At 46.1% G+C, this 27,598-nt stretch overlaps 1 protein-coding gene across 5 annotated transcripts in view; it reads left to right on the forward strand.

The window, feature by feature from the left end:
• RYR3 (ryanodine receptor 3) overlaps positions 1–27,598 on the forward strand; it is a 1,864,151-nt gene that overhangs the window by 757,642 nt on the left and 1,078,911 nt on the right. For all 5 annotated transcript variants that reach the window (XM_086937034.1, XM_086937032.1, XM_086937031.1 and 2 more), the window contains 4 exons: positions 11,157–11,365; positions 12,161–12,321; positions 12,668–12,704; positions 13,202–13,365. In XM_086937034.1, coding sequence (XP_086793160.1) covers positions 11,157–11,365; positions 12,161–12,321; positions 12,668–12,704; positions 13,202–13,365 — 571 coding nt within the window. The remainder of the gene's footprint in view (positions 1–11,156; positions 11,366–12,160; positions 12,322–12,667; positions 12,705–13,201; positions 13,366–27,598) is intronic.

The following is a 27,598-nucleotide window of genomic DNA, read 5'->3' on the forward strand; positions in this document are numbered from 1 at the left end:
GGAAATCCACCAAACAGGCTGGAAAAAATAGAATGAAAAAATGCTGGGAACACACCAAATATAGTTTGAAAAGAAGTCACAAGGCCACTGCTTAAAACGAACCCTGGGCGAAGCACTACGCTACGCTCGCTGAGTTTGCGAAGTTTGCGCAACTTCGCACTACGCGAGCTGCACGTAGCACAGTGCGAACACGCGTAGTGCAGCGTAGCGTAGTGCAGCAGTCATTTTTTGCTTGTTTGCAGTCCTCAAATTCATGTTCGCGACCGCGAGCAAGCAAAATGACATCCCGGCGAGATTCTCAACGCGGGGAGGTCAGGTTTCTCATTGTGAGTGGTTGCGCATACTCGCGACCGCTCTCAATGAGAAACTACCAGTTTGCGTTGAGAAAGCAGCCGCTCGAGTAATAATCTACTCGAGCAGCAGAAAACTACAGCTCGCACAGTGCAAGATGCCGTTTTCAATGAATGCACAGTGCCGGATGCTTGTCCGCACTGTGCAATCATTGAAAACACATCTTGCACAGTGCGAACATGCTACTGCGCAGCTCGCGTAGTGCTACGTTAAGTTTGCGTAGTGCGAAGTGCACTTCGCGTAGCTTCACGTAGCGCTACTTCGCGAACTACGCCCACCCCTACTTAAAACTTAAAAAAAGTGAGCCAGCCCTGTGGTGGAGGATGCATTAAAAATAGTGTGAATTAATTCACCAAAATGCAAGCGCAAATCAGTATTCAATAAGGCATGCACCTCTGTGCGGGTGTTAGCCACGTGAAGGACAAATGTTTCACGAGCAGATGTGAGGGCAACTTCTTTCTGGGAGCTCTTAAGCGACTAATCTTGTTGAACTCTGCTTTCAAGGTCAGAATCTTGGGCCAGATGGAAACATCAAGCTTCCCATGCAGAGGAGGATACATTACATTTTTACAGCAAACCACACGCTCACTGACGGTAACGACATAAGCAATTCCCGCTACTAACCCACAACAATCTTCATTATTTAAAAGTAAATAACTCCTGTTTGCCAGTAATGTGAATGTGGGTACGATAGCAGGCAATGGTGTGCCTTTCAAAAGACAGGCTAAAGTCGGCTCATTCTGATTACAGGAGCCATTTAATTGGATATGTCTACACATCAATGAGTGATCCGGTGTTTCAGTGCAATCTTCACCATTCAACTTTCTTACCCTCCCTAAGGCATCTATAGGTAAATGGAAGCGACCAAGCTTCATGGAGATAAGCACTGCCAAGAGGCTCATATCTACCAATGGCAAAGTACTTCATACACACCTCGAACTTGAATAAAGGAAACGGGAGAGTTATTAACCCGTGGATAAGCCACATAGCTGTATTGGCTTCAGCCACAGAAAACGGTAAAGGTTCCAACCTTTCAATGTGTAACATAGAAAAAAATGCGTCTTTCATTGACAGTAAACGTTGCTTGTCAGTTAAATTAAACGGGGCAAACAATGATGACGTATTCATGCAATGCCAGGGCACTTTTCCTGCTTTTAAGATCTGCAGTCTCCATGCAAACTGCATAATAGAACGCAATTGATTTTGACCATGGTACAAAACAGACACTTCATCTTGCACAATATCAACAACAGATGATACAATATTGTCTAACGTGTAAATGCGGGAAGAAAGCGTGTTTATGCTATTATCTACAACTGCTAGTACCTTTTCTAAATTAGCCTGATCTATAGCTCTAATGCGGGTAGCCGCCTCAATCTGGGACGTTTTCCAGACTTCATTGTAAATAGCATATAGCCATCTTTTAGATCTGCCATTAGCCGGGCCCTTTATGAAATCATTCAGATCAACATCATCAGTCAGTTTAGACAAATGCAGTTTAACTGACCCCAAGGTAGAATGTTTGAGCCAATTCTGACATAATTTGACTACAGAATAGGTAGTCACAGAATGGCCACTTTCAAAACGGGGATCTACGCTGACCTGTCTAAAGCCTGGAGCCAATCCCAGAAAACGATGCTGGCAAGAGTCAGCACTTCTGTGCCAGAGCAGCCAGACTGTGGGATCCAAACTGGATATGTTAAAGGAGGAATTTAGCACCAGAGTTTGTAATTCTCTGATCGAAAATTTAGTGGCATTACTCCAGCCAGAATATTCTTCTAATTCAGGAAAAAAGGGGCATTTAATGTTTTAGTAGTAGCCAATCCAAAGCAAGTTGTCTGTGAAATTGTAGAATTCAAAAACAACATATGGTTCGGGATGAGGCATGCACGGTGCAAAGCCTCAGTGCCTTGCACTTGTTGGCTTTTAGAACCCCAAACTGATTTAAGGCCAATGGTACCCTTCCACAACTCGTAGCCCCCAACAGCTAACTGGTCAAGAAATCACTTCGAATACAATAATTTAGTATTGGTAAGTCTAACTTTGGATGTGGACTTTTCAGTCATTCTAAAATAAAATGCATTGGGTTTAGACTGATTAAAATCAGTAAAATAAGTGAACCTTTGGAAGAAGGAAGCAGAACTACCTTGTATAGGGGCCGGGCAATTTTCCCATTGCGTATAATTGACAGTGTTCCTCCAGGTATTAACTTTATGGAGGTGATTGCCAAAATGTTGGTAACAATATAAATCACCGTAATTTGCAGATTCTAAATACAAATCTTCAGCATCAAAGGCAGTATAATATTTCAAATCAGAAAAAAAAGCTTCTACGGCCTGTACATCCCAATCATCAGAACGTATATTTTGTTTAATAACATCCCCCATAGATACCCTAAGCACATTAGGGACATTTATAACCTCAGTGGGCCCATGGATTTCAAATCGAACAGCATCCCATACAATTCCATCTAAGACAGGCCAAGCAGTGATATTAACAAAAGCCAGGTCCCTCTTCAATCTGTGTGATGAGGAATGGGGAGCCAATGTTCCATTGATATGTCGAATGCATTTTCTCTCCTCGACATAGTGTCCGTTGACAAGTCAAAAAAAATACACCTCAAAGCCAATTGACATGAAAAGGTAAAATGAAAAAAGCACCAGCCAGTAGGTCAAAGGGGGAATCAAAAATGTTTCTGAAATAGTCTTGCCAAAATAGAAATTTTTGAAGGTTTCTTCGATGTGTGTGAATCAGTGTCAAATGAAATTCTGGATTCTGTAGCCAAGCGAGTTTGCAAATCAGGCATCAATAAGTCAGTTGGGTAAGTGTAGTCAGTTTCATCAAGCTGAGCCCCAGGAAACAAGCACAATAAAGGACTTGAAACTGCATGCATCTCGAGGGCAACATCAGACCTTGGATCAGAAGCCGGGGCCAAAACAGAATTTCTCAAAATTGAAGGACATGAGACTGCCGGTGTCATACTAAGAAATATCGGCCACTCTGTGTAGTTTGTCATTGTCTATGGAGATATACCTGTTTTCCTTACGACCTGGAAGTGGAGGTAAAAGGACTGTTCTTGTGCCCTTCACGCCAATAACCGGAACAGGAGCTCGATAAGAGGGACCAAATTCTTTTTTGTTTTCGATCTTCTCCCGAACCAGTTTTCCAACTTGCAGTAGCCAGCCAACTACCAAGATCTGCAACGCATCATCCGAGGCGGAGGGCAAATGTTCCTTTGCAAGACTGTCTCTCGTCTTTTGTAGATCCTGTAAAAACATTGCAATGTTCATCTACGTTAAAGGAGGCAGCAACAGCCGCCTGGTCTAGACCGTCAAGGTCTGGGACAAACATCTTGATACCAAAGAGCATTTTGTATGGGGTCCGGCCTCCCAGAGACCTTCTAGGGAGATTATTAAGAGTACGCTGCACGCTATTGAGGTGGGCCAGCCAGTTCCTGTCAGTGCCTATAACTCCAGCTGTCAAAGGCTGCTTTAAATCTCGGTTCATTTGTTTCACAACACTATTACCCTCAGGTCTGTATGGAGACGAAAACTTGACTTGGACTCCCAACAAATTCATGGCATCCTTATATGCCTTACATAAGGAACTTTATCAGGACTTAAGTGGTATGTATACTTCGAAGAGAACCCCATAGGATATTTACTTACCTTCTCAGTCGTGGCTACTGCCGCCAAGATAGCATCATCAATCTTACTTTTGGAGCTTGTAACTGCTGCAACCAAATATGTCAATACTGCTGATTTTGCGGCCTCATCGGCCAAAGAATTGCCAACAGCGTGAACTCCTACGCGCTGATGACCAGGAGTATGAATTACATACACGAGTGGCAACTGCTCTTTAAGCTCAGCCACTCGGACCCAGATAATTTTATGTTTTATTGTGCTACCTTTGGAATCACGAAAATCATTCTGAATCCAAAAGAACAGGTTTTCGTTGTAAGACTGGATACAGAAATAAGAATCACTTACAATAAGAGTTGTCACACTAGGATCAGCGTACTCCAATGCAAGTGTCAGAGCACGAAGCTCTGCCAATTGTACGATGCAGTCCCCTAAAGTCTGCATGTGCACAACTTTGGACTTAAATTCATCATTCACCATGGTACCTACCACAATGGCGCAAGCTGAGACGTATGCGAGCTTAGACCCATGCGCAACTTGCGCTGAACCATCAATGTATATGATGCAATGGAAATCCTCCAAAGGCCGCATAGTCAAAGGCGCAGGAAGAACAATTTCATACTGCAATAACTCCTGCGACTGTAGGGAGGCATCAAAAATAAACGTGACATCCGGGGACGTTAAAGATGCTGCCCATTGTATTCAGCGTGGGTGCAAAGCTTTAGAATTTGGTACACTGGCTTTTGTCACTGCCTCTAATGCAGGAAACAGGGTAACAACCAACATGCGTTTTCCCTGCAACAGTGCACGTTCTTTTAGAATCGCCATTTGTACTGCTGTCAAAACTTTTTCCACCGTGGAAAACCGCATTTCAGCTGAAGTGTACAGGTGTAACTTTTAAGCAATAGGTACTGTGTTTCCTTCGTTAAAAGTAAGGTAAGTGAAGCCCACCGCCCCCGGGATGATTCTTATCACCAGGTTGGTGTGGTTATCACGAGTCAGTAAGAATTTATATTCTAGAAGATCAGCCTGCAAAGATTGTAAAATGGCTGAATGTTCTAGCAGCCAGCACGATTTGGTAAAAGTAGGTTGTATCAAAGCATATAAAGGCTTGATACACTGGGCATATTCGGGAATGTAAGTACGCCCGAAATTCAAAAATCCCAGCAAGGACTGTAATTTTTTCAGCGTTGTAGGAGCGCGCAACTGTGCGCATTTCTCCAAGAAGTGAGGAGCCAATCCTCGACCTTCATTGTTGAGCTCGTAGCGCAGGAACAACACTGTGTACTCTGCAATGTGAGACTTTGCAAAGTTGAATTTGTAACCGAAGTCCGCAAAGTTACAAATTATGCGGTCAACGCGACACAGATGCGCCCAAATTTCGTCATCTGTGAGATAGATATCATCCACATACGAACACGCATCTGGGTCAACTCTCTCCAAGAGAGAGACAATACAGGCAGCAAACACCTGGACTATTTTTGTAGCCCATCGCCAGGCGTTTAAATTGGCGTTATTTGCCGCCACAGGTAAAACTGGTCCATTTGGAACTTAGACCATCCAAATTGTGGGCAAAAAAACGTTGGAAATGTCAAGTGTGGTTTTAAACAGTTTTCTCACAGACCATCCACTAGAGCAGAGCCGTGTGTATTCTGTGCAGCACAGGTACGGCAATGCGAGTTCAAATGCCGGTAATACAATACCAAACGGTACGAGCCGTCTGGCTTGGTCACAGTAAAAAGAGGGTTATTCATCGGTGACACACAAGTTTCAATTACACCTTGATATTCCAATTGCTCAAGGATTTCCGCAACGGAAGCCTTAGCTTCTCGTCAGATGGGATATTGAGGTTGAGGCTGTGGCAGAGACCGTAAGGGAATTTCGTGGTGTGGGGAACACTTATTCCAACCACAGTGCGTACGGTACAGAGCCGGTGCAAGGACCTTAGCCCACTCTTCTGCAAAATTCAGCGCCTGCTCCTTCGCGATTGTGTGCGCGAAACTAGGGAGGATTACCTCCTCCCCTCTCTGAGAATCGAGAACAAAAGGTGAGGGCCAGTCAGCCTCCGCTAACAAAATGTCATAGGTAGTTGTGAGATTTTCCCAAAATACCCCTTTTATGGTACGCTGTATGTCACCTACAATTAAAATGACTATGTTATAAAGTCTATCAGGGGGAGCTACTCTGGTATCAGCTGTCTCCACAACAACATATCGGTCAGTCGCTGTCACCTTCAGTAGTGGACACATGGCCTCCCGCACTATGGTAACTTCCGCCGCGCTGTCCAGCAAGGTCAGAGCCCATATCTGATTCCGAAGCTGCGTTCTCACTATCTGTGGCATATCTCGCTGTTAAAGCGGCAACCTTTTTCTTCTGAAACTGGGGTCTTTTCGGTGTTGACTCGTCCTACTTGCCTTTACCGTCTTTCGGGCGGGGCTGGTCGCGTCCCTGCTGGCCACCCCGACCTCTGCCGCCTCCTCCACCACCCGTCAATGAGGCCGATGAGTCCTGAACAAGGAGAGTGTTGTTCAGAAACCTGAAATTTATCAGGTGATTTTATCGTTGCGCGATCGTGGAAGTCATAAACACGTTCTGTAGGTGTAGGCACAGGAGATGCAGGACGTGACGCCTTTTTCGGTAGTTGTTGTTTACCCTGTTTTTAGTTTCAGCCAATTTTGCTTTTTAGCCTTGGGCTGTTCGTCCGTTTCTGACTTTTGCCCTTGGGGTTGCTTCTTCTCTTTAGTAGAGAAAGGCTTGATACCAAACTTTTACGGCCCATGGTTTTATAAGCCGCCGTAATAATCCTCGGTAACTGTCGGGGTTTATCGGCATCGGGAACAGCCTGAAAAGCATTAGACACTTGAAAGCTTACTGCATCTCCCTTGACATTCGCAAGTACGAGATCAGAAACTACGTCATAAGAGCCGCATAGCCTCATTCCCAATTCAACCGCTGACTCAGGTCCGTGCTCATCTTGAACACGTTTTATGACCGAGGGAAGGACAGTCATTGACGGAGTGCCGAAGCACCTCATATACACCGCCGCAAAAATCTTACCCCAAGACTCACAGTCACCAGCCTCTGGTATCAAGTCTTTAGGCAAACTAATTGTTAGAAGGCTAAATTACACCTCAGTCTTACCCTCCCTTTCTAGTATATTATATTATATCTAGAGAAGGTCTCTTTGGGTATTAGAAGGGCGGCCCCATACCTCTGGTCTTAGTAGAAAGGGATCACATCATCTTCTACACCAGCTCTCTGCATGTGAATATTCATCAAGTGTGTGTGCATGCCAGTGTGTGTGCATGCCCGGCGCAGTGCATTATTAAATGCGCCAAAACCAGAGTTGGCCACAGCTGCATATGTGTTATGTCTAGGACGTGCGCTGAACAGACCGAACAACAACCACTGTGTTAAAATAACCTTGAACGCCTCGGCACTCACTGTTCAGACATAGCTTACCAAGCAAAGCTGATACAATAGGAAAACATATTATTCTCGTATGAAGCAAAATATTCTACTAAGTTCAAAGCATTAATAACAATATGTGCTGTTTGCAGAAATGCAGCAGAAAGGAAAAATGGCGTTTAAACTTTTAACAAGCTCATGCTAACTTAACACAGTGTGAAGACAAAGCCCATCTCCATGACACTTGTAACAACCTACTCTGAGGAGGTAATACTGCACTTAACCTAGCCGATGCTGAGCATGGAGCAGTCGTGTCCTATGCTGTATGTTGAGGGGCAGATAGCTTTAACACCAGGCCCTGTTCGCCTTGGTGCCTGCTTTCTGAAGGATGGCTACATGTGTTAAATAGTGTGATTAGTAAACCTTTCTAGACAGGTTGCATTTGCTCTCTTTGGGCTCAAGGGTGTTGTCGCCATCAAGACATTGTGGAGACAGATCAGTTCTCACTTGAACAAATGTATGTGTAAAGAGAACGATTTTCATTGCATCACTTGAAAATCAATGCAAGAGCATCCTTTTCAGGTCTGGCCTACTAGACAGTGCAAGGTGTTGGGTTGAAAAAGTTCTGTTGTTGGCTTACAAAGAACTTAGAGGGGCTAAGAGCCAACCCGTTTGTTGGCTTCATTGTCGTTTGCATGCTTATTTGATGGCTTTCCTAACCCATCTTGTGTACGTCCCTCCCTTGGAGCACGGACTCTTTACCATCCTTTCTTCTGGCTGACTTGTGTTATCCCACTGCTCACCTTTAGGAAACTACTTTTTTCATTTGGTTAAGCACTTCATCAGAGTGTGTGTGTTTTCCAGCTCTCTGCCTTTTGTGATTCTTTTATCCACCAAAAGTATTCAAGTTTTGTGGAAGCAGAGAGAGGGAGAACATCGGGGAATTAAAGCACCTGGAGTTAGCTAAAAAGAAAACTCTGAATGTATAAGTCTCGGGGTGTTTAACACCTTTCATAGCCATTTCCTTGAAAGAAGGCCACAATTCTGTTTTTCTCTTTAAAGCATGGTTTTGTTTGTTCTTTGTATTCAAAATTCACACTTGTTGAATGAATGAAAAGTACCCTTTTTCGGAATGGTTTTAGCCAAGACCTATTGATTTTACCAAACTTATATATACAATATCTTATATGGGCTTTCAGTCAACCCACTTGATTCACTGGTCTATTAATGAGTCAGTCACATTTTTCTCCTGCCTACTACAGACTACTGTATGGGGCAGTGGTTCAGCCCACTTTAACCGCCGTCTAACCTCCTAGTGAGTAGTGGCATTCTGCCCTTTGAGAAAGAGCACATCCACATTGTGGTCCAAAGAAAGTACAATGCTAATGTGTTCTTTTTGACACCAAAAATATTTTTGCTTTTAGCCAGCATTCTTTTTTAGATTGATGAGGGATGGCAGCTTCCCCAAAAATAAAGTTTTGCAAAAACCATGACAAAACAAACATTAACCTGCCCTATTGCATTGCAAACGCTTTACTATTTACAGCCCGCAATTTGCAGTGTTCTACAAGGTTGATTAGCCCAGAACCATGCCTCTACATGTGATGTTTTTGCCATTGACTGGTGAATGAGCAAACAACACGATTATCTGTATCCCTCTTAAGTGCTGCACTCTGCCACAAACATCACTCCGCCATTAAATTATTCTTTACTTAGCACCTAGTACTAATGGTCCTCGCCCACTTGGTCACAGCAGGGACCCAAAAAACACAGCTGGTCTAACGGCTAACAAGCCCAAACTCTCCTTTCCCAAGTTTGCTCTTTTTGGAGTGTCCCAAGCCGCATTCAGCAAAGTATTCTCAAAAACCTGGATGTTCATGGGCATTTTTGGCTTCCAAGGCTTATATGTAGAGCGCTGGGGGTTAAATAGCTGGTTTATAGGCAAGGCACAACTCCGCCAAGCTTCTTTTGACATGAGAATACAGCCATAAAGAAGTCTGGGAAGGGAATTTGTGCCATTGTATTTGTCTGTCTATTGAAAGTTGGAAAGGCCTAGTTTCTTCTAGCTGTTAGTACAAGTAGCTTATCCTGCTTCTCAATGCTTACAGAGTTTTCTTGAAAAGGAGAACTGAGACACATCCTTTGTCTCTAGGCAAATGGATTAGGAACATCCCCTCAACCCTCCCTGAAGAACTGTACTCAATCAATCTGAGAACAATCTACAGTTTATTCCAATTCCTTGCCCATTTAAGCAACGTCTTGATATGGAGGTAATATTTAGCAGAATAGAAAAGAGCAAAAATAAATATATAAATAAATGGCTTTATAAGTCTGTGGGCACTTGTAAAAAGCTGTGAGCACTTCTTGTGAAAAATATTTTCAGTTTTAGGTTCATTGTGGCTAGTAGAGCACTATATTTACTTTTCCATTTTAAGTGTGATCTTTGAGGCTTGGATCATCCCCTTAATTATGTACTCTTTTAGATGGAGTAAAATGTCTCCAGGTAACTTACAGCCCTCCTGGTGTAGCCTTCTTTTCTTTAGAAGGGATTGTCCACCCATCTACTCTCTGCTTCATGTTGATGAAACTCTTTTAATTGTATACTCCTACTCGATACAAGACAAAGAACACCCTGGAACCCATTGTTATTGCAGAAATGGCTGCAGATGCGTGCGCATTACCCCATGGAAATGAAGAAATGATTGCATTTGCAAAGGCACCATATTATAGATGTGGGCACGGAGGAGCTGTTTGGTGGTGCACAGTCAGCGCATCCCTGAGTATTCCCCAATCAATCAATCAATCAATCAATCAGGATTTATAAAGTGTAGCTAATCACCCGATAGGGTATCCAGGTACTTGCAGGTCTCAGTGGCTTATTCGAAAAGCCAGGTCTTGAGGGCAATTAGGAATTCTGGAAGTAAGGTGATGGTCTGGAGGTGCGTGGGGAGGCTGTTTCAGGTCTGTGCTGCGATGTGGGAGAAGGAGCGTCCTTCATTTCTGCTTCGGTAGATGCAGGGAGAAGGGAGTATGGGCAAGGGAAAGGGAGGGCGGCGAGTGTAGTCTTCTTGACGGTTTGTGGAAGTTCTGGCAGTGGTTAATGTAGGCAGGTACTTGGTTGTGAGAGTCTTGTGTAGGAGAATGCAGGGTTCAAAGGGGCCCACACTGCACCTGGCTGCAGGTGTTTGAACCTGTGGCTCTGTCTATCACTATCCGGGCTGCACCAGGCGCATCCAGTTATTAAGGCTAGGCCATGGTGCAAACCGGGGCAGTGCACTTGATATGTATTTATGGCCCGGTGTCCCTTTCTGGATTCTGTCTTCAGGACTTACTGGGTTCTCTTCTCACCTTCAATGACTGGAGCTCTTCGTATTCTTCAGAGTTCCCATTCTGCGCGAATCTTTCTTGTAGACCAGGTAATCACATTCCACAAACACTGGGTTTATTTGCCAGTGAGAGTAAATCTCTGCCTCAAAGAACACAGTCTCCATGCCAGGACAATGGCTTGTCTCTGAACTTAGAAACTGCAAATAATTAAAGAGTAATATTTTGAGCTACGAGTTTCAAATTAGTAATATAATTCCTCACTTATGTATGGATATTTTTATATAAAAATAAAACTGTTTGATATCAGAAATTCAAGCTCTAGTAAGGGTATTGTCAGAGATGATTCCAAAAGATGTCAGTAAATTGGTCACACTTGTGTTACATCTTGTTTTTGATCAATCACTGAATGCCTCCTTTATTTTCTTCCAGGTTTTGTCCCCATTTGCTCACTGGGCTTGTCTCAGATCGGCCGCATGAACCTAGGGAAGGATGCCAGCACCTTCAAGTATTACACCATGTGTGGCCTTCAAGAGGGCTTTGAGCCATTCGCTGTGAACATGAACCGGGACGTGGCCATGTGGTTCAGCAAACGCCTACCCTCTTTTGTCAAAGTACCCAAGGATCATCCTCATATTGAGGTGAGACTGAACACAAATGAGATCAGTCAAGGCAGAATAATAGGTTCACAAATGCCTCTGTAAGGTTCTTCTTCCATGGCTTAGACCAAGTGATCTATTGAGAAAGAGGGAGATGTTCCTGCAAGCTGGAGCCCCTGAAAGGGAGCCAAAGGGCATTAATGTGTGAAAAACTAGCCGTGGACAGATAGTGCTTCTTCATTATTACCAATGCTGAATCAGGCCTAACTCTGGAGCACCCCATTAATGTTACTACTGCAATGGTCCTGGTTCTTAATGTTATTGTAAAGCAAGGTTTGACTACATAGTACATCTAAATTCATGACGATGTAACCTAGGCCTTCTGATATGATTATGATAATATCAATAAAAATAAGCACTACCATTTTAAATCACACTCCACCTTTAGGTGGTCTTTAGGTGCTGATAACAGGTGCTATTTCCTTAATTAATCTTAATTTCAACCATGCCTCATTATATAGTACCTCTCAATTAACTTTACCATCTATTAACCCCATTAATCCTAATCAGACCTCATTGTCGCGTACCGCTACGTTAATGCCCCATTAGTGTTAATCTCACCCATGCCTCACTCTAGAGCACATCTCCGTTATAATAACTTCTTGAAAAGAACTCTTTTCAAATTGATTACGCTTTGATGTCACTTTGTCAATTTTTCGCCTTGCCTGGTCTCGCAGACCCCTAAACATAGAGCACGCCACCCCCTTCCCACTTCATTTGCAGCTCCTTTGGGTGGCGTTTTATATTAGCACCTACTCATACATCATCTCTTTTCAGGTTACCCGAATTGATGGCACCATTGACAGCCCTCCGTGCCTAAAAGTAGTTCACAAAACCTTCGGCACACAGAAAAGTAATGCAGACATGATCTACTGCCGCCTGAGCATGCCTGTAGAGTTCTACTCAGCCTTCTACTCCGACGATGCCTTCTTCAAAAGGTAGGAGGGGATGCTCCATTCTTTCAGCTTGATCGTTTAATACTATGGGGTTCCAAGAACAGTCAACCGCATTGCTCATTAGCCTATTGCTTAACTGCAGATGTGTCCAACATTTCATCTACGAGGGACAGAACCATACCGTATTATCAGCCTACCCTCATGGAATACATTAGGTAAAATGGATATACATTGGAATCATTCACATAGTCAGTGTTAATCCTGAAAATCTGGAATAGATCTTGAACTCTTTCACCACCATTTGGTACTCCAGGCTTAATGCGTTCATTCTCTTTGAAAGGGGTCCTCTTCAGGGAGCTGAATAAACCGCTTTCTTTTTCTTTCTCAGAAACCAGATACAAGAAATGCCAACACACACCTCAACGGTAAGGATCACTACGCTTCACTGCATGCCTCTGTGCATACATGTTACGCCTAAATTAAAGTTAGTTCTAAAAAGATATACTTGTCAGCAAGTGATAAGAGTGTTACTCTAAATCAAGGACTTTTTGAGTGCTGAATATGTAAAAGATTAAAAGTGATTTGTAAAACCATTAATGGTATGATCATTGACTTCATAAAAGTGATGGATGACATAAGCTATGATGGGGACTACATCCACTTGGGTAGAGCAGGCTGAGCTGAAATCTTATTACTGTCTGTATATAAATTAGTGAGTCATCTCAGAATTTGACCTAGTGCGAGCAAAGCCATAAAGCTCTAGGAAGAGTATGTGGTCCTCAATTGAGACTAACAAATGGAAAAGTACTTTTACAGCATTTTACGGCCTCGACATGGTCACATTCAGGTGCTGATCTTCAGTTGTTGAATTAATTTTAAACAATTGTCAACAATTGATTGGATGAATTCTTTTCTCTTTCAGTCTTACCATTATTCAGTACGGGTCTTTGCTGGCCAGAACCTCTCCTCAGTGTGGGTTGGCTGGGTGACCCCAGACTACCACGTCTACAACCAGAACTTTGATTTGAACCGTAACTGCACTGTGACAGTCACTTTGGGTGATGAGCGAGGAAGAGTTCATGAAAGGTAAAATATTGACCATCCCGTATGCAGACACGTTTCTGTCATTCTTGAAATGGCCACTTGTGAAGGGGAGGTACGTGTTGTGGGGGGTGTATGTAACTCCCTTTAATGATGTAAACTACTGCACTTCGTAAAAGAAAGTCTCACTGTTGAGGTCACGGTGAAAGCAGCTGCTAATGCTACCCATTGACTCTGCAGCCATGGAGCCAGGCTCCCATGCACCAAAGGAGCAACAGTCCTGATTAGGCCATCTGCAGCTGGGCTACCACCACATGGGTCATTGCTTTTCTCTCTTTTTCAAGGTCGCTACTTCTGAAGTGATAAGGAGGGTAAATGAGTAGGCTAGATTGGCCCGGGAATATACTACTCCTGGAAGATGGCATCACACCTCCATGTCTATGTGTAGTCTTGGAATGGACCCATCCTTGAGACAGTTATAACAATCAAAGTCAATAAGACTCAGCTGAGAAAACTTTGGGCTATGCTAATGATTGTTTGCTCTTAGGAAAAGTCTCAGGGTTTAGCACCACATGGTCAGTGTGGATGTGCCTGCACCTTAAAACTGTTGTAAGATTGCTACCCTCTAGTAGTAATCTTACAACAGTTTTTAAGGCATTTCATGATAGCTTAACATACACAGCAGGCATATTTCAATGTTTTTTTGTTAATTTTTTAACAAAATATATACAAAAGACATTTGATTAATACTACTCCAGATAAGGGTGCATCCACTGCAACCACGTTGTGGAGTGTATTATATGAAAGCATTAACAGAATAATATTCAAAGATGATTACTATGGATGCGGGGCCATCCACTGGTAGCGCCACGGACGGCAGTCAAAGCACAAAGAGCCTAATGGGGCTGAAGGTGAAGCAGCTGTTGGGTTGAGGAGTTAGGGATGTGAGTTGGGTCAAAACGAAAGGTGAGTGGGTGGAGGAGAAGCACTGTAAGGGATAGCAAGGAAGAAAATAATCCCTGATATGCACTGAAATCTACTGTTTGACATCAGCAGTGGAAAAATACATTATCCAATCAAAGCAATAGGAGATCAAAATGATTGTGGGTGGGATAAGCACATTAATAGTGAAGAAAGTCATTGAATCAGTGGCAGTGAAATAAGAAAGACAAGAAAGCCATCCAATCATGAGCAAGGAGCTGGCCCAAGTCTGACACTAAGTTTATGCTCCCTGTAGTCCTAAAATACCTAAAATGTACCCTCCATTGGCCAATCAATTAAATACTCATCTGTAAGATACAACCTCTCTGTACAGGGCACTAGAATGCAGTACACTATGTAGATAGTGAACAAGATCCCCAGGGGAAGACGCAGGTAGCAAGTAGATAATACTAACTCGCTTTTTGTGGTAGTATGGGCAAGCAGATAGGCTTAGCAGAAGGCAGTGTTACGCATTTGTTGTACTCACAGAGGCAATAAATGAGACACAAACTCAAGAATAAATCCATGACCAATTTAGTATAAAAATAACAAAAATCTTTATAAATGTTTGAGAAGCAAGACTTTAAATCGGAAATATACTTAGCACAGTTTCATTACCTGAATAAATACATTATTTCAATCTATCTATAGATATATAAATAAAACTGTAAATGTTCGTTTGTTCAAAATCGTAAATCTCCGAAAGTCCTTCACTGATCGCTTTGAAATTTTGACACAACATTGGATTCGAATACGCGCGTGTTTTTATATACACAATGTTGGATTTGAATACACGCGTGTCGAATACGCACGTGTTTTTAATCGGAAGCCCAAACAGACTCATAAAAATTTCAATGTTCGTTTGTTCAAAATCTCAAATCTCCAAAAATTCTTCACCGAGTGCTTTGAAATTTTGACACAACGTTCGATTCGATTAAGCTCGTATTTATATGTACACAACGTTGGATTTGAATACGCGCGTGTTTTTTATCGAAAGGCCGACAGACCCTATTGATTTAGTTGCTGCGCAACAACCACAAGAGACGCATAGAGACAATAGTCTACATATATTAGGATGGACAGCTTGGGACCATCCACGCCGCTACTGTAAAACGACCGATGAAACTTTTCCAGGTTTACGACTTTGGAACACTCAAACGACTGTGGGTGGAGGAAGCGATACAACTTCCCTTACCAGAATTCTAAGCATCGGAGCGTGAGATGCCAACAATAAGGGATTCTACATTATCCTTATCGTGAGGTTTGCTGAAGACTCTAGAACCATCATAAAAAGAAAATGTATATACCCGTACTCAATATCACGGAACCAACAAGACAAGTAGAAAAATCAACCTTCAGGAATAAGGGATGCAAACGCTAATCACGAATTTGGAGGATCCGGACTTGCGCTACCAGTGTAAATTTTAGTTGCCCTGAAGAAACTCCCTGGTACAGAGTGAAACGAGTTGGCTGATTTGGTTGTAAATTGCACGGTGACTACTTTTAAAAGAATGAATAAATAACGAATAAATAACTTTTCTACATACACAGTGACAACTTTTCTGGACTTTTTTCTTGTGCGCCCCCATAGAAAACCAAACAAAGTATCTTTGATCGATTAAGCTCGTGTTTATATGTGCACAACGTTGGATTAGAATACGCGCATGTTTTTTATCGAAAGGCCGACAGACCCTATCGATTTAGTTGCTGCGCAACAACTACAGGAGACGCATATAGACAATAGTCTACATATATTAGGATGGACAATTGGTGTCAGGATGGCAGACCGGGAAGTGGGTGGAGGGCGGGGGGAGGAGTTGGTTCACTTTGCAACATTAAGAAAGGACGCATAGAGACAATAGTCTACATATATTAGGATGGACAGTTGGTGACAGGATGGCAGACCGGGAAGTGGGTGGAGGGAGGGGGGAGGAGTTGGTTCACTTTGCAACATTAGCGCATGTTTATATATACACAGCGTTGGATTCGAATACGCGTGTGTACAATACGCGCGTGTTTTTAGTCGAAAGGCCGAACAAACCCTATCGATTTGGTTGCTGCGCAACAAATACAAGGTACGCATAGAGATAATAGTCTACATATATTAGGATGGACAGTTGGGGTCAGGATGGCAGACCGGGAAGTGGATGGAGGGAGGAGGGATGAGTTGGTTCACTTTACAACATTAAGAAAGGACGCATAGAGACAATAGTCTACATATATTAGGATGGACAGTTGGTGTCAGGATAGCAGACCGGGAAGTGGGTGGAGGGAGGGGGGAGGAGTTGGTTCACTTTGCAACATTACCGCATGTTTATATGTACACAACGTTGGATTTGAATGCGCTCATGTACAATACGCATGTGTTTTTAATCGAAAGGCCGGACAGACCCTATTGATTTGCTTGCTGCCCAACAACTACAAGGGATGCATACAGACAATAGTCACAAAAACATATTGTATACCCACAAGCATTGTGAAATTAAATATATTAGAAACATTGGTGCGGACTCGGAGGGACCTCTGCAGGGAAGCAAGGGCCAGTCTGGAACAACCAGACCAGCGGTGTGGATTTTAAGGATCATCGTCTAGGAGGTCACTAGCCAGCCGGCAAGTGACCAGACAACGCGTCGAGCAGCAATCAAGCAAAAGGGCCCCATGCAGATCTCGTGGATACTGGAGGGCTGATCTTCTGTGCAGGAGCTGCTTGGGGCTGGGGCTTCTCAATCCCCAAAGCACTTCGTCGAGGATATCTCAAAAGTCGTGCTGGAAGCGAAGTGCTGTTTCTTCAAGATGGCCGGTCCCACGTGTCTCGTCACACCCACGGATCTCAGCTGTGCTGCAGATGTAGGTAGAGGTCGGAGAGGTCTGGAAGTCCGGGTCTCGTCGGGCTCTGAAGTCTGGATCCACTCGGGAAGACGACAAAGTGAACCGCTGGAACGCTTGATGGTGCCTGCTTGTGTAGGGTGGTCACTCCTTGGCCTTAAGGGAGATTTCTTCAGTCTTCTGTGGAGCAGAACGTCGAAGTCCAGAGTTTCTTCTTGTAAAATCAATTCAGGATAATCTAATTGGGAATGGGACCAGCTCCTACCTTTATTCTCCTAAAGGGGGCTGTACTATGGTGGGACCAGGAAGGGGGGTGGTTACACCCCTATCCTTTGTCCGGTTTCACGCCAGAACTGGGGCTGGAGTGCCCCAGCAACTGGTTTGAGCCGGTGTATGCACAGGGCACCTTGTGTGCCCCAGGCATGTCTCATTCCTTTCAGGCCTGTCCTACCTAATACACAAAATCCTGTCTGGGGTGGTGCTAGCACCTCCCAAGGCAGGAAACCCTTTGTCCAACCCTCCCTCGCTGGAAGGACTCCCAGCAGCAGGAGGTCAGACTTGTGTCTGTGGTGGCAGCATCCATTTTGTGATGCTGAGGCTCGAGTTAACTTTAACCGGGGTTCACAGTTACATACATGTCGTGTCCCTCTAAAAGGGTGGAATGCTACTCCCGTCGCCAGAATTGGCGAGTGGGTAGTATTCCAATTTGTATGACACCTTACTCAACATGTTTTGAAAATACTATGCCAAAGTTAGCAATAACCGCGAGGATTATAATGCACTTAAGAGTATATGGTATAGCGTTATCATGGAAAGAGCTAAAGGACTTGGTTCCGAAAGCTGCAGACAGGCTCAGCTCATGCTAGAGCACCATCTCACATAATTCCAAGCACTCTGCCTCCAGGATTGTTAAGGCCTGCCAAAGGAGTGACTTATAGGAGTATATGTGTCCATTTTAGGTTTAGATATAGGTATACTATATCTACAGCAAAGGGTGATTACACCACCTTGCCCCAGCTGATTGATCAGCCAGTTGTGTCAGATTTGGATGGCCAGCCAGGGGTGGCATAATACATGCTGCAGCCCCTGGTAGGCCTTGGGTTCACTTATGCCCTGGGTACCTATGGTACACTGTACAAGGACTTACAAGAGTGACCCAATACTAATTAGATATGTACCTAAGGTACATGGAGTCCATTTTAACAGAGAGAGCAGGAAGCCTGGGGTCCTGGATAGCAGGATCCCAGGCCAACTGTGTCGAAAACCAGCAAAACACTAGGCAAAAAGTTGGGGGTAACCATAGTCAGATATCCACCTTCCTACACAACCCCCCCAAACGAAAGGAGATAAGGCTATCCTTGACCAGGTAAGCCTATATTGCCTGAGTGGCCATATGAGGAGGTGCATGCACTGGCATGGTTACCCCCTATCTCATGGTCCACAAAGCAATCCCTCACCCTAAGGGTATCTGAGGGTCTCCACCATAGGGAATCTCTACCTGTGGTGTGTTTTGGCAAAGTAAAAGGCTGGTGCTGGGATGGAGTACTAAAGTGAGGCTCCACTAATGTTGGGCTGAACTTCCTCCAAACACTATCCACCATACATGCCTTTCTTTCCGGGACTGAGTTGCAGTGGGCTCTCAGGGTCAACCTCTGGCTACCTAAAGCTGGAGGCTGGGTCCCTCTGTTTGGCTTACTAGAGGGACAGGTCAGGTTTGGGGCCCTTAGGTCCCAGGTTTGTCTGTGCCCAACAGTGTTCATCTGTGGGAGGTCCCTAACTAAGTTTAAGTGCGATCCCTCAGGAGTTTGTTTTATTTCCACCTGGCTAGGACTGCTAGCTTTGGCGCCCTTAGTCTGCTGATTGGGGGGTTCTTTTGGACAGGGGGCCCTTTGGGGTCCACCACTGGCCTCCTTGACCTCTACAGCCCCGGGCTGACTGAGGCAGGGTAGAGAGGGGCAGGTTACCTGCTCCAGACTCGGTCCCACCTTGGAAGGGTCCACTGACATCAGGGGTTCTGCCAGACTAGGCCTGACTACCTCTGGGGAAGTTTCTTCACAAGGGGTAAGGTCAGTTCCCTGAGGAGGCTGATCCTTTCCTAAAGTCTGGTGGGAGGGAGATTTCCCTTCCTCCCCAATGCTCTCTGTTTGAGTGGAGTGATCCATAGTTTCAGGCTTCACAACACTATTATCTGTCTGAGTTTGGGCTGTGGTCATTACAACCCCACCAACCTTTTCAGGAAGGGACTCAGTTTGGGTATGGGCTATTACCATCACAGCCCTGCCAACCTGTTCAGGGAAGGAATCTGTCTGAGATTGGGCTGTGACTGGCACAGCCCTCCTGACCTGTTCAGGGAGGACATCTTGGACTGGGGCTGTGGCCATCACAGCCCCACTAACCTTTCCATGGAGATTTACCATTTTGAAATGGGTTTCTTGCTCTACCTCAGCCCAGGCTGAGATCTCTAAATCATTCCCCAGTAGACAATCTACAGGCAAGTTTGATGACACTGCCACTCTCTTGGGACCAGTAACACCTCCAAGCTGAGATTTACCACTGCCATGGGGTGATCTCTCTGCACTCCATCAATGTTGGTCACCTGGTATGTGGCTCCAGGTAGAAGTTGCCTTGAAGGGACTAGGTTCTCAGTCACCATAGTGATGCTAGCCCCTGTGTCTCTATAGGCCTCAACTTTCAGACCATTGATGAGGGGCTCCTGTCTGTCCAAAGTGTTGGGACAAGCAGTGAAGTTGGCAAACTCCATGCCAGTTTCACAGACAAGAGTATCTGTGGTAGGGGACCTGGTTAGGCCAGAGTCTACCTGGGTTCCCCAAGTATACCCAACCAAAATTCTTGGGGGCACTCCCACCACCTGGGGGATTACTATTAGTAGTAACAGGAGGTGTTGGAGTATTACCTGGAGGAATATGTTCCTTATTGTTGGCCTTGGGGCAACTGCTGTCAGTTTTCCAATGGCCTACCTGTTTGCAGGCATGGCAATAAGGTTTCTTTTGGGTATTGGAAGGATTCTGGGACCCACCCCCCCTCAGAGGATTTTTGGGGCCCTGATGTGGTTTGATCTTTTGATTTATTCCCACCCTTCTCTTGAGGTTTGGTTGATTCTTTCTTTTGGTCACCACCCTGGTTCTTAGGCCTAATCCTGGTTCTGACCCATATGTCTGCCCTCTTACCCAATTCTTGTGGAGAGGTCAGATCAGAGTCTACCAGGTGCTGGTGTAATAACTGGTTCTGACAATTATTTAAGACTTGCTCTCTCATAATAAGATTATACAATCCTGTGAAGTCAGTAACTTTACTTCCCAGTAGCCAGCCTTCTAAAGCCTTAGTGGCACAATCAACAAAGTCAGTCCAATCCTGAGCTTGAGTTTTCTGGGTGTCTCTGAACATCAACCTGAACTGTTCAGTTGTTAGGCCAAACCCATTAATCAAGGCACTTTTCAGGACTTGGTAATCATTAGCATCCTCATCTCTAATAGGGAGGAGCTTGTCTCTTCCTTTACCTTCAAAGGAGAGCCACAATATATCTGCCCACTGACTCGGGGGTACCTGCTGTACTTTGCAGGCCCTCTCCAGAGCAGTCATCCATTTGTGGATGTCATCTCCTACTTTAAAGAAGGGCACTATTTTACTCAGGTGTCTATTATCAAAACTCCTGTCATTATCTCTAGGGACAATGCTACCACCAGTGGGTTCTACCCCACTCAATTTCTGCTCTCTGGCAAAGGCCAGTTTCTCTTTGGCAAGGGCAAGTTCTTCCCTTCGGATCCTCACATTCACTTCCTTCATTTTTGCTTCATGTTCTCGCCTCTGAGGGGAAGTCTTCCCTCTCTGAGAAGATGCCTGAGAGACATGGGTGTGAATAGATCTGTTAGAGCCTCTGGAGTGAGACCTAACTCGTCTATTCCCAAGGTTAGGCCTGCTTGTGGATGGGCCTGGGGCTCCCCCAGTTGCATTCTCATGTAGGCTTATGTTGGCCCTGGTAAGTCTGCTGACTATAACTTGGCCATTGTCTACCTCTCCATCAGAGGAGTTCCCATCTTCCTCACCCTCTACATCTTCTGTTTCAGGGAGGTTAGATTCAGGGCCACCTTCTAAGGGGGGCATGCTTCCATCTGTAGGATCAGGGTTAGAAGCCCTTCTAGCATCATATGTCTCTAAGAGACCTATCAGAAAAGGAAGGGTAGGGTTAGAACCCTCTTTCAGTTTCCTGGAGGTACACAATTGTCTCATCTCCTGGAAGCTGAGGGCTGCATATCTTGAAATGACCTGTGGAGGGTCAATAGCCACTAGGGGAGCCACTATGTTCTCTCCTGTGGCAGACATGCTTTCTAGTGAGGTGTAAGTGGTGCACTTACCTACACTATATGTTTTCCTACTGGTCCCTTGCTAAAAGTTGTAGTCAGGGTGTGCTAGGCCCTTTCTACTACAACAGCTGGTTCAGTAGAACTCACAGTATTACTAAGCTTTGGTATATGTACCTATGGTACCTTATGTGATCTTTCAAATGATATCTCAAGATTATATTTGGTAAAAACAACAGCAAGCTTAAATCCCAACCGCTGCACACCAATGTGAGACGTTGGCCTGATATATGATGCTCACTAGTTTTAGTGATCACCTTGTATCAGTCCAAACAACCCTTATGGTGATTGGTTGTAAGTCAACCTTATAGACCAGCTATCCTAATGGTAGCATGGACAAAGCAGTCCTAGGCAAATCTCTTTTGGCATGTGAAGCCAGCTGTTTTACCACATATAACCGCTTGAATACCAAATGAAAGGACACCACACAGGTAGTTATGAAAATAAACAAGATATTTATTAACTAACATACACCTCTAAACTCTTTATGAGGTCAGAGGGCTAAGCACATGACAAGACTCTTAAGAAAAATACGTTAAGTTGCACGAGTTACAATGTTGCCCTAGGGGCGCAACAAACCATATACTAAACAAATGGTATAAGGAAGTCGTTAGAAGGAATGGAGCTGTCCAGAGGCTGTAGGATCACTAAGACTACACTACCCTAACTTTAGGTAAGTAATAGGAGGCCCACCGAACGCGTGTGCAGAGTGTGAACTCACATGCAAGATGCGTAACAAAGTCAATGGACAGTACAGTTTACAAAAAAGGTGATTGCGGACAATCCTGACTAGATAGGACTAAAACGACTTTGAATCTGGACACTAGGAGAGTCAATCTACCCTTGAGCACCGAAATGCTCCTGTTACCTCACCCACGGGCTGCGGGTGCATAGGTGCGAAGTCCTGTCGGGTTTCTGCGTTGAAGTCTATGGAGCCTGAAAGAAAAGATGCTGCAGGCGACCAGGAGGAAGATGTCCGGTGTGATCCAAGGGTGGATCAAGGAAGCTGAAGACCTGAAAGCAGAAGGGACAATGTTCAAAGTCACTAGCTAGTGACTGGAGTGGAAGCAGGAAGGAAGCAGATGCTGTTGTCGCGATCAGGTGAAGGGTGGACGCGTGACTCTGCAGGCACGTGGACCAGGAGGTGTCTTCGACGACCAGGATGGAGGCACGAGCTGTCCCACGCAGGCTCTCGCTGTCGGTGAGTTGGTTCCGGATTCGGTGTCAACAGGCCTTGGCAAAGGCAACCCACGCGGTGAGTGGAATCGGCAACCCACGCGGTGAGTGGAACCGCCTCGTGCCTGACCCCAGAGTGTTACCGCCTTCGCTGCCCGCTGTGCCTCTGGTGTGCCCCTGAGCTGCTGTGCGCCTGAGCTCGCCAACGATCTGGTCTTGTGCATCATTGTGTATTTTTTATTTTTCGCCCAGTATCGTAATTGTTGTGCCTGTTTCGTTTTTGTTCGGTCTTGTGCATCATAGTGTATTTTTTTAATCATTGCCCAGTATCGTAATTGTTGTGCCTGTTACTGCTGTGCCCCCTGATTGCTGCCGCCACCGCTGGCCGCTGTGCCTCTCCGGTTTCGGTTTCTGTTTTAGCATTCTTGTTGTTGTGCCCTGCGCCCCTCCACCCCGCTCCCTGCCACTGCTCTGCCCAGCTCCGTTCCCTCCTGCATCACCGCTCCTCCACTCCCCACTCGCCACCCCGCTCCGCCTCCCAGCTGCTCCTCCCTCCCACTGGTTGCCTAGGCCTGCACCAACGAGACGGGGAGCTGTGACCCGACCTGACCTGGTCAGAGCCGGTCGCTCCACCCGCCTCGTGCCTGACCCTCGAGGGTGGCCGCCTTTGCTGCCCGCTGTGCCTCTGGTGTTCCCCTGAGCTGCTGTGCCCCTGAGCTCGCCAACGATCTGGTCTTGTGCATCATTGTGTATTTTTTAACTTTCGCCCAGTATCGTAATTGTTGTGCCTGTTTCGTTTTTGCTCGGTCTTGTGCATCATAGTGTATTTTTTTAATCATTGCCCAGTATCGTAATTGTTGTGCCTGTTTCGTTTTTGCTCGATATTGTTACTGCTGTGCCCCCTGATTGCTGCCGCCACCGCTGGCTGCTGTGCCTCTCCGGTTTTGGTTTCTGTTTTAGCATTCTTGTTGTTGTGCCCTGCGCCTCTCCACCCCGCTCCCTGCCGCCGCTCTACCCAACCCCCGTTCTCTCCTGCATCACTGATCCTCCACTCCCCATTTGCCACCCCGCTCCCGCCTCCCAGCTGCTCCTCCCTCGCTCCGCCCCCTCCATTCTCCACTTATGGCGGAGTGGCAAATGCGCAGCAGGCGCGCTGAAGGCGCGCCAAAGGTAAGCCCGTCTACGCCCGCGCCTGGACCGCGCCCAGTGCCAGAGCCCCTGGCCCCCGTAGTGACCCCCCCCCGCAGAACATACGACACCGCAACCCTCACTTCCCTCAACACCGGCAGACGCCCGACTGCCACCGAGCTGCCCCAGGCCGTACCCATGGACCATTCACCTGCCAATCCTGCAAGTTCTGCTGCATCAGAACCCACACTACAACCACAAACGACAAACAGAGCTCCAACAACAACCACCTGAAGTGCATCCTGCTCAACACCCGTTCGGTTCACAGACACGCCATAGAACTATGGAACCTACTTGACACCACAACTCCAGACGTCGCCTTCCTCACGGAAACCTGGATGTACGCCTCATCTGCACCCGACATCGCCATAGCCATCCCGGACGGATACAAGATCATCCGAAGAGACCGCATCAACAAAACAGGAGGAGGCATCGCGATTGTCCACAAAAACACCATCCGCATCTCGACCTGCTCCGATGACACCCTCAGAGACACCGAACACCTCCACTTCCAGATACACTCCGACCCCAAGACAACACTTAGAGGCACCCTCATATACAGACCCCCAGGACCTCGTACACAATTTTGCGAAGACATCGCCGACCTTATCAGCCCACACGCCCTCCCTTCCGAGGACTACATTCTTCTAGGAGACCTCAACTTTCACCTGGAGAATAACAACGACAACAACACCACCACCCTACTTGATAACCTTGCCAATCTCGGACTCAAACAGCTGGTGAACACCCCCACCCACTACGCCGGACACACGCTCGACCCAATCTTCGCCTCCAGCAAACACATCTCCATTAATCACACCACAGGACTCCACTGGACGGACCACAGCTGCGTCCACTTCAGCTTCAGAAAGACAACGACCCACCACCACCCGCAACAGGTTCCCCGCAGAAACTGGAACAAAATTACCCTCGACCAACTCACCACATCACTGAACCCAAACCCTCCTGCCAGATCTACGGACCCAAATCAAGCAGCCTTTAACCTTGCACAATGGATCACCCACTGCGTTGACGAACTAGCACCCCTGAAAAACCGTCCCATCAAACCAGAAAGCAAAAAAGCCTCCTGGTTCAAAGACGACCTTAAGAACTCCAAAAAGAACTGCCGCACCCTCGAGAAAATCTGGAGAAAAAACCCAACCGCAGACAACATGACCGCCTTCAAGAACGCCACCCGCAAACCCCACCAGCTGATCCGCACCACTAAGAAGTCAGCATTTAAAAAACAACTAGACAACAACGCCCACAACAGCAAAGAACTCTTCAACATCGTCAATGAGCTCTACAACCCCAGCGCCGGCAACAACGACATCACTCCCTCTCAAGATTTATGCGATTCACTAGCCTCGTTCTTCCACAGCAAGATCGCAGACATACATAACAGCTTCAGCGACCTGTCCTCTCCCCCTACCTTCGAACTGAAGCCCCCTACCACCACCCTCCGCGCCTGGACCCCAATCAACACCGAAGAAACCATACGCATGATGAACTCCATCCATTCCGGTTCTCCAACCGACCCATGCCCCCACCACATCTTCAATAAGGCCGACTCCGTCATCGCACCCCAACTCCGAGATATCATCAACTTCTTGTTCAACACCGCTACCTTCCCGGAAAGCTGAAAGCATGCCGAACTCAGTGCCCTCCTGAAGAAACCTACAGCAGACCCCACCGAACTTAAGAACTACCGTCCCATCTCGCTCCTCCCGTTCCTGGCTAAAGTCATTGAGGAGACCGTCAACAGCCAGCTCGCCGCCTTCCTAGAGTCTAACGGCTCCCTTGACCCCTCACAATCCGGATTTCGAGCTAACCACAGCACCGAGACCGCCCTCATTGCAGCTACAGATGACATCCGAACACTACTCGACAACGGGGAAACAGTGGCCCTCATCCTCCTGGATCTTTCCGCAGCGTTCGACACGGTATGCCACCACACCCTAGTACATCGCCTCAGGAACGTCGGACTACAAGATAAGGCATTGGACTGGATCATATCGTACCTCGCCGGAAGAACCCAAAGAGTCCGTCTCCCCCCTTTCAGATCAGAAGCCACCGAAGTCATCTGCGGCGTACCACAAGGATCTTCGCTCAGCCCCACCCTCTTCAAAGTCTACATGAGCCCCCTCGCATCCATTGCATGCCAACACAACCTAAACATCATCTCCTACGCTGACGACACTCAACTGATCCTCTCCCTCACCAAAGACCCAACCACCGCCAAAACCAACTTACACGAAGGGATGAAAGACGTAGCCGAATGGATGAAGAACAGCCGCCTAAAACTAAACTCGGACAAGACGGAAGTCCTCATCCTAGGAACATCCCCCTCTGCCTGGGACGACTCATGGTGGCCCCCGGCACTAGGCAGCGCACCCATACCAACGAACTATGCTCGCAACTTAGGATTCATCCTAGATTCCTCCCTATCCATGACCAAACAAGTCAACGCCGTTTCATCATCATGTTTTAACATCCTACGCATGCTCCGAAAGATCTTCCGATGGATCCCCACGGAAACTAGGAAAATGGTCACCCATGCACTTGTCACCAGCCGACTAGACTACGGAAACACCCTCTACACTGGAACCACAGCCAAACTGCAGAAAAGACTTCAACGCATTCAAAACGCCTCCGCCCGACTCATCCTGGACATACCTCAACACCTACACAACAAACAATGAGAGTAGGGTCTAAGGGCGAGTTTACCGACCGACCAGGTGCATGCCCCAGAATACAGTATTATCACAACAGAATACACCTGGGGGTCACAAAAAGTCAAAACAGGGTGGATCACAAAACCAATGCTACACAAAAGACACCAGTGAGTGAGCTCCGATAGTGAAATGCAGGCCAGACTGAGGCTCAAGAGCATATGGAGAAATAGTTCCCATCAGAAGCCACACTGTACCGCCCTCTTTCTCATCATTTGGGTTCTCCTTACCCAGGAGACTGAACGGCCGGTCATATGTTACCGTAACCGATATGTGTGAGATAAGGGGTGGTGTATAAAGTACAAAAAATTAACGTGGCTACTGTAAAGGCAGTGTTATAGTGGTAAGAGTGTTAAGTGAGGGAAAAATATAAAATTAGGTGATCGGGTGGACGAACAACATTTATTAGTGTCTCCCAATCCCTAAGGTTTAAAAAGCAAGTGTGAGTGCGGGTTTCAAATAATCACCGTACTCAGCAGTACAGCTGACTGCCAGGAGACACCGACGGACAGAGCGGTGCTCCTCATACCTGCGCTGTGGCCAGGTGGGGTGAAGCCTCTCAACCATCAAATTTGGTATACGGTTGAGTATGTACCTGAAGATCAGGTGATATTGTTCTTAATTTCTCTAATCTAAGTAGCAGTGTTTTTATATTTCCGGTCCTGAAGAATGCATTTGAAACTTTGTTCAACACAATGCAGAAACATGTCGACCATCATTGAGTACGGTGATTATTTGAAACCCGCACTCACACTTGCTTTTTAAACCACCACATATCAGAACACCTGAGAGACCTACACTGGCTCCCTATCAGCAAGAGAATCACGTTCCGTCTCCTCACTCACGCACACAATGCCCTCCACAACCTAGGACCCAGCTACCTCAACAATCGCCTATCCTTCTACACCCCCACCCGCCAACTACGTTCGGCCAACCTAGCCCTCGCCGTGATCCCACGCATCCGAAAAGCCACCATGGGAGGAAGATCCTTCTCTT

The sequence above is a fragment of the Lissotriton vulgaris genome, chromosome 9, assembly GCF_964263255.1.
Source record: "Lissotriton vulgaris chromosome 9, aLisVul1.2, whole genome shotgun sequence".
Classification (NCBI taxonomy): Eukaryota; Metazoa; Chordata; class Amphibia; order Caudata; family Salamandridae; genus Lissotriton; species Lissotriton vulgaris.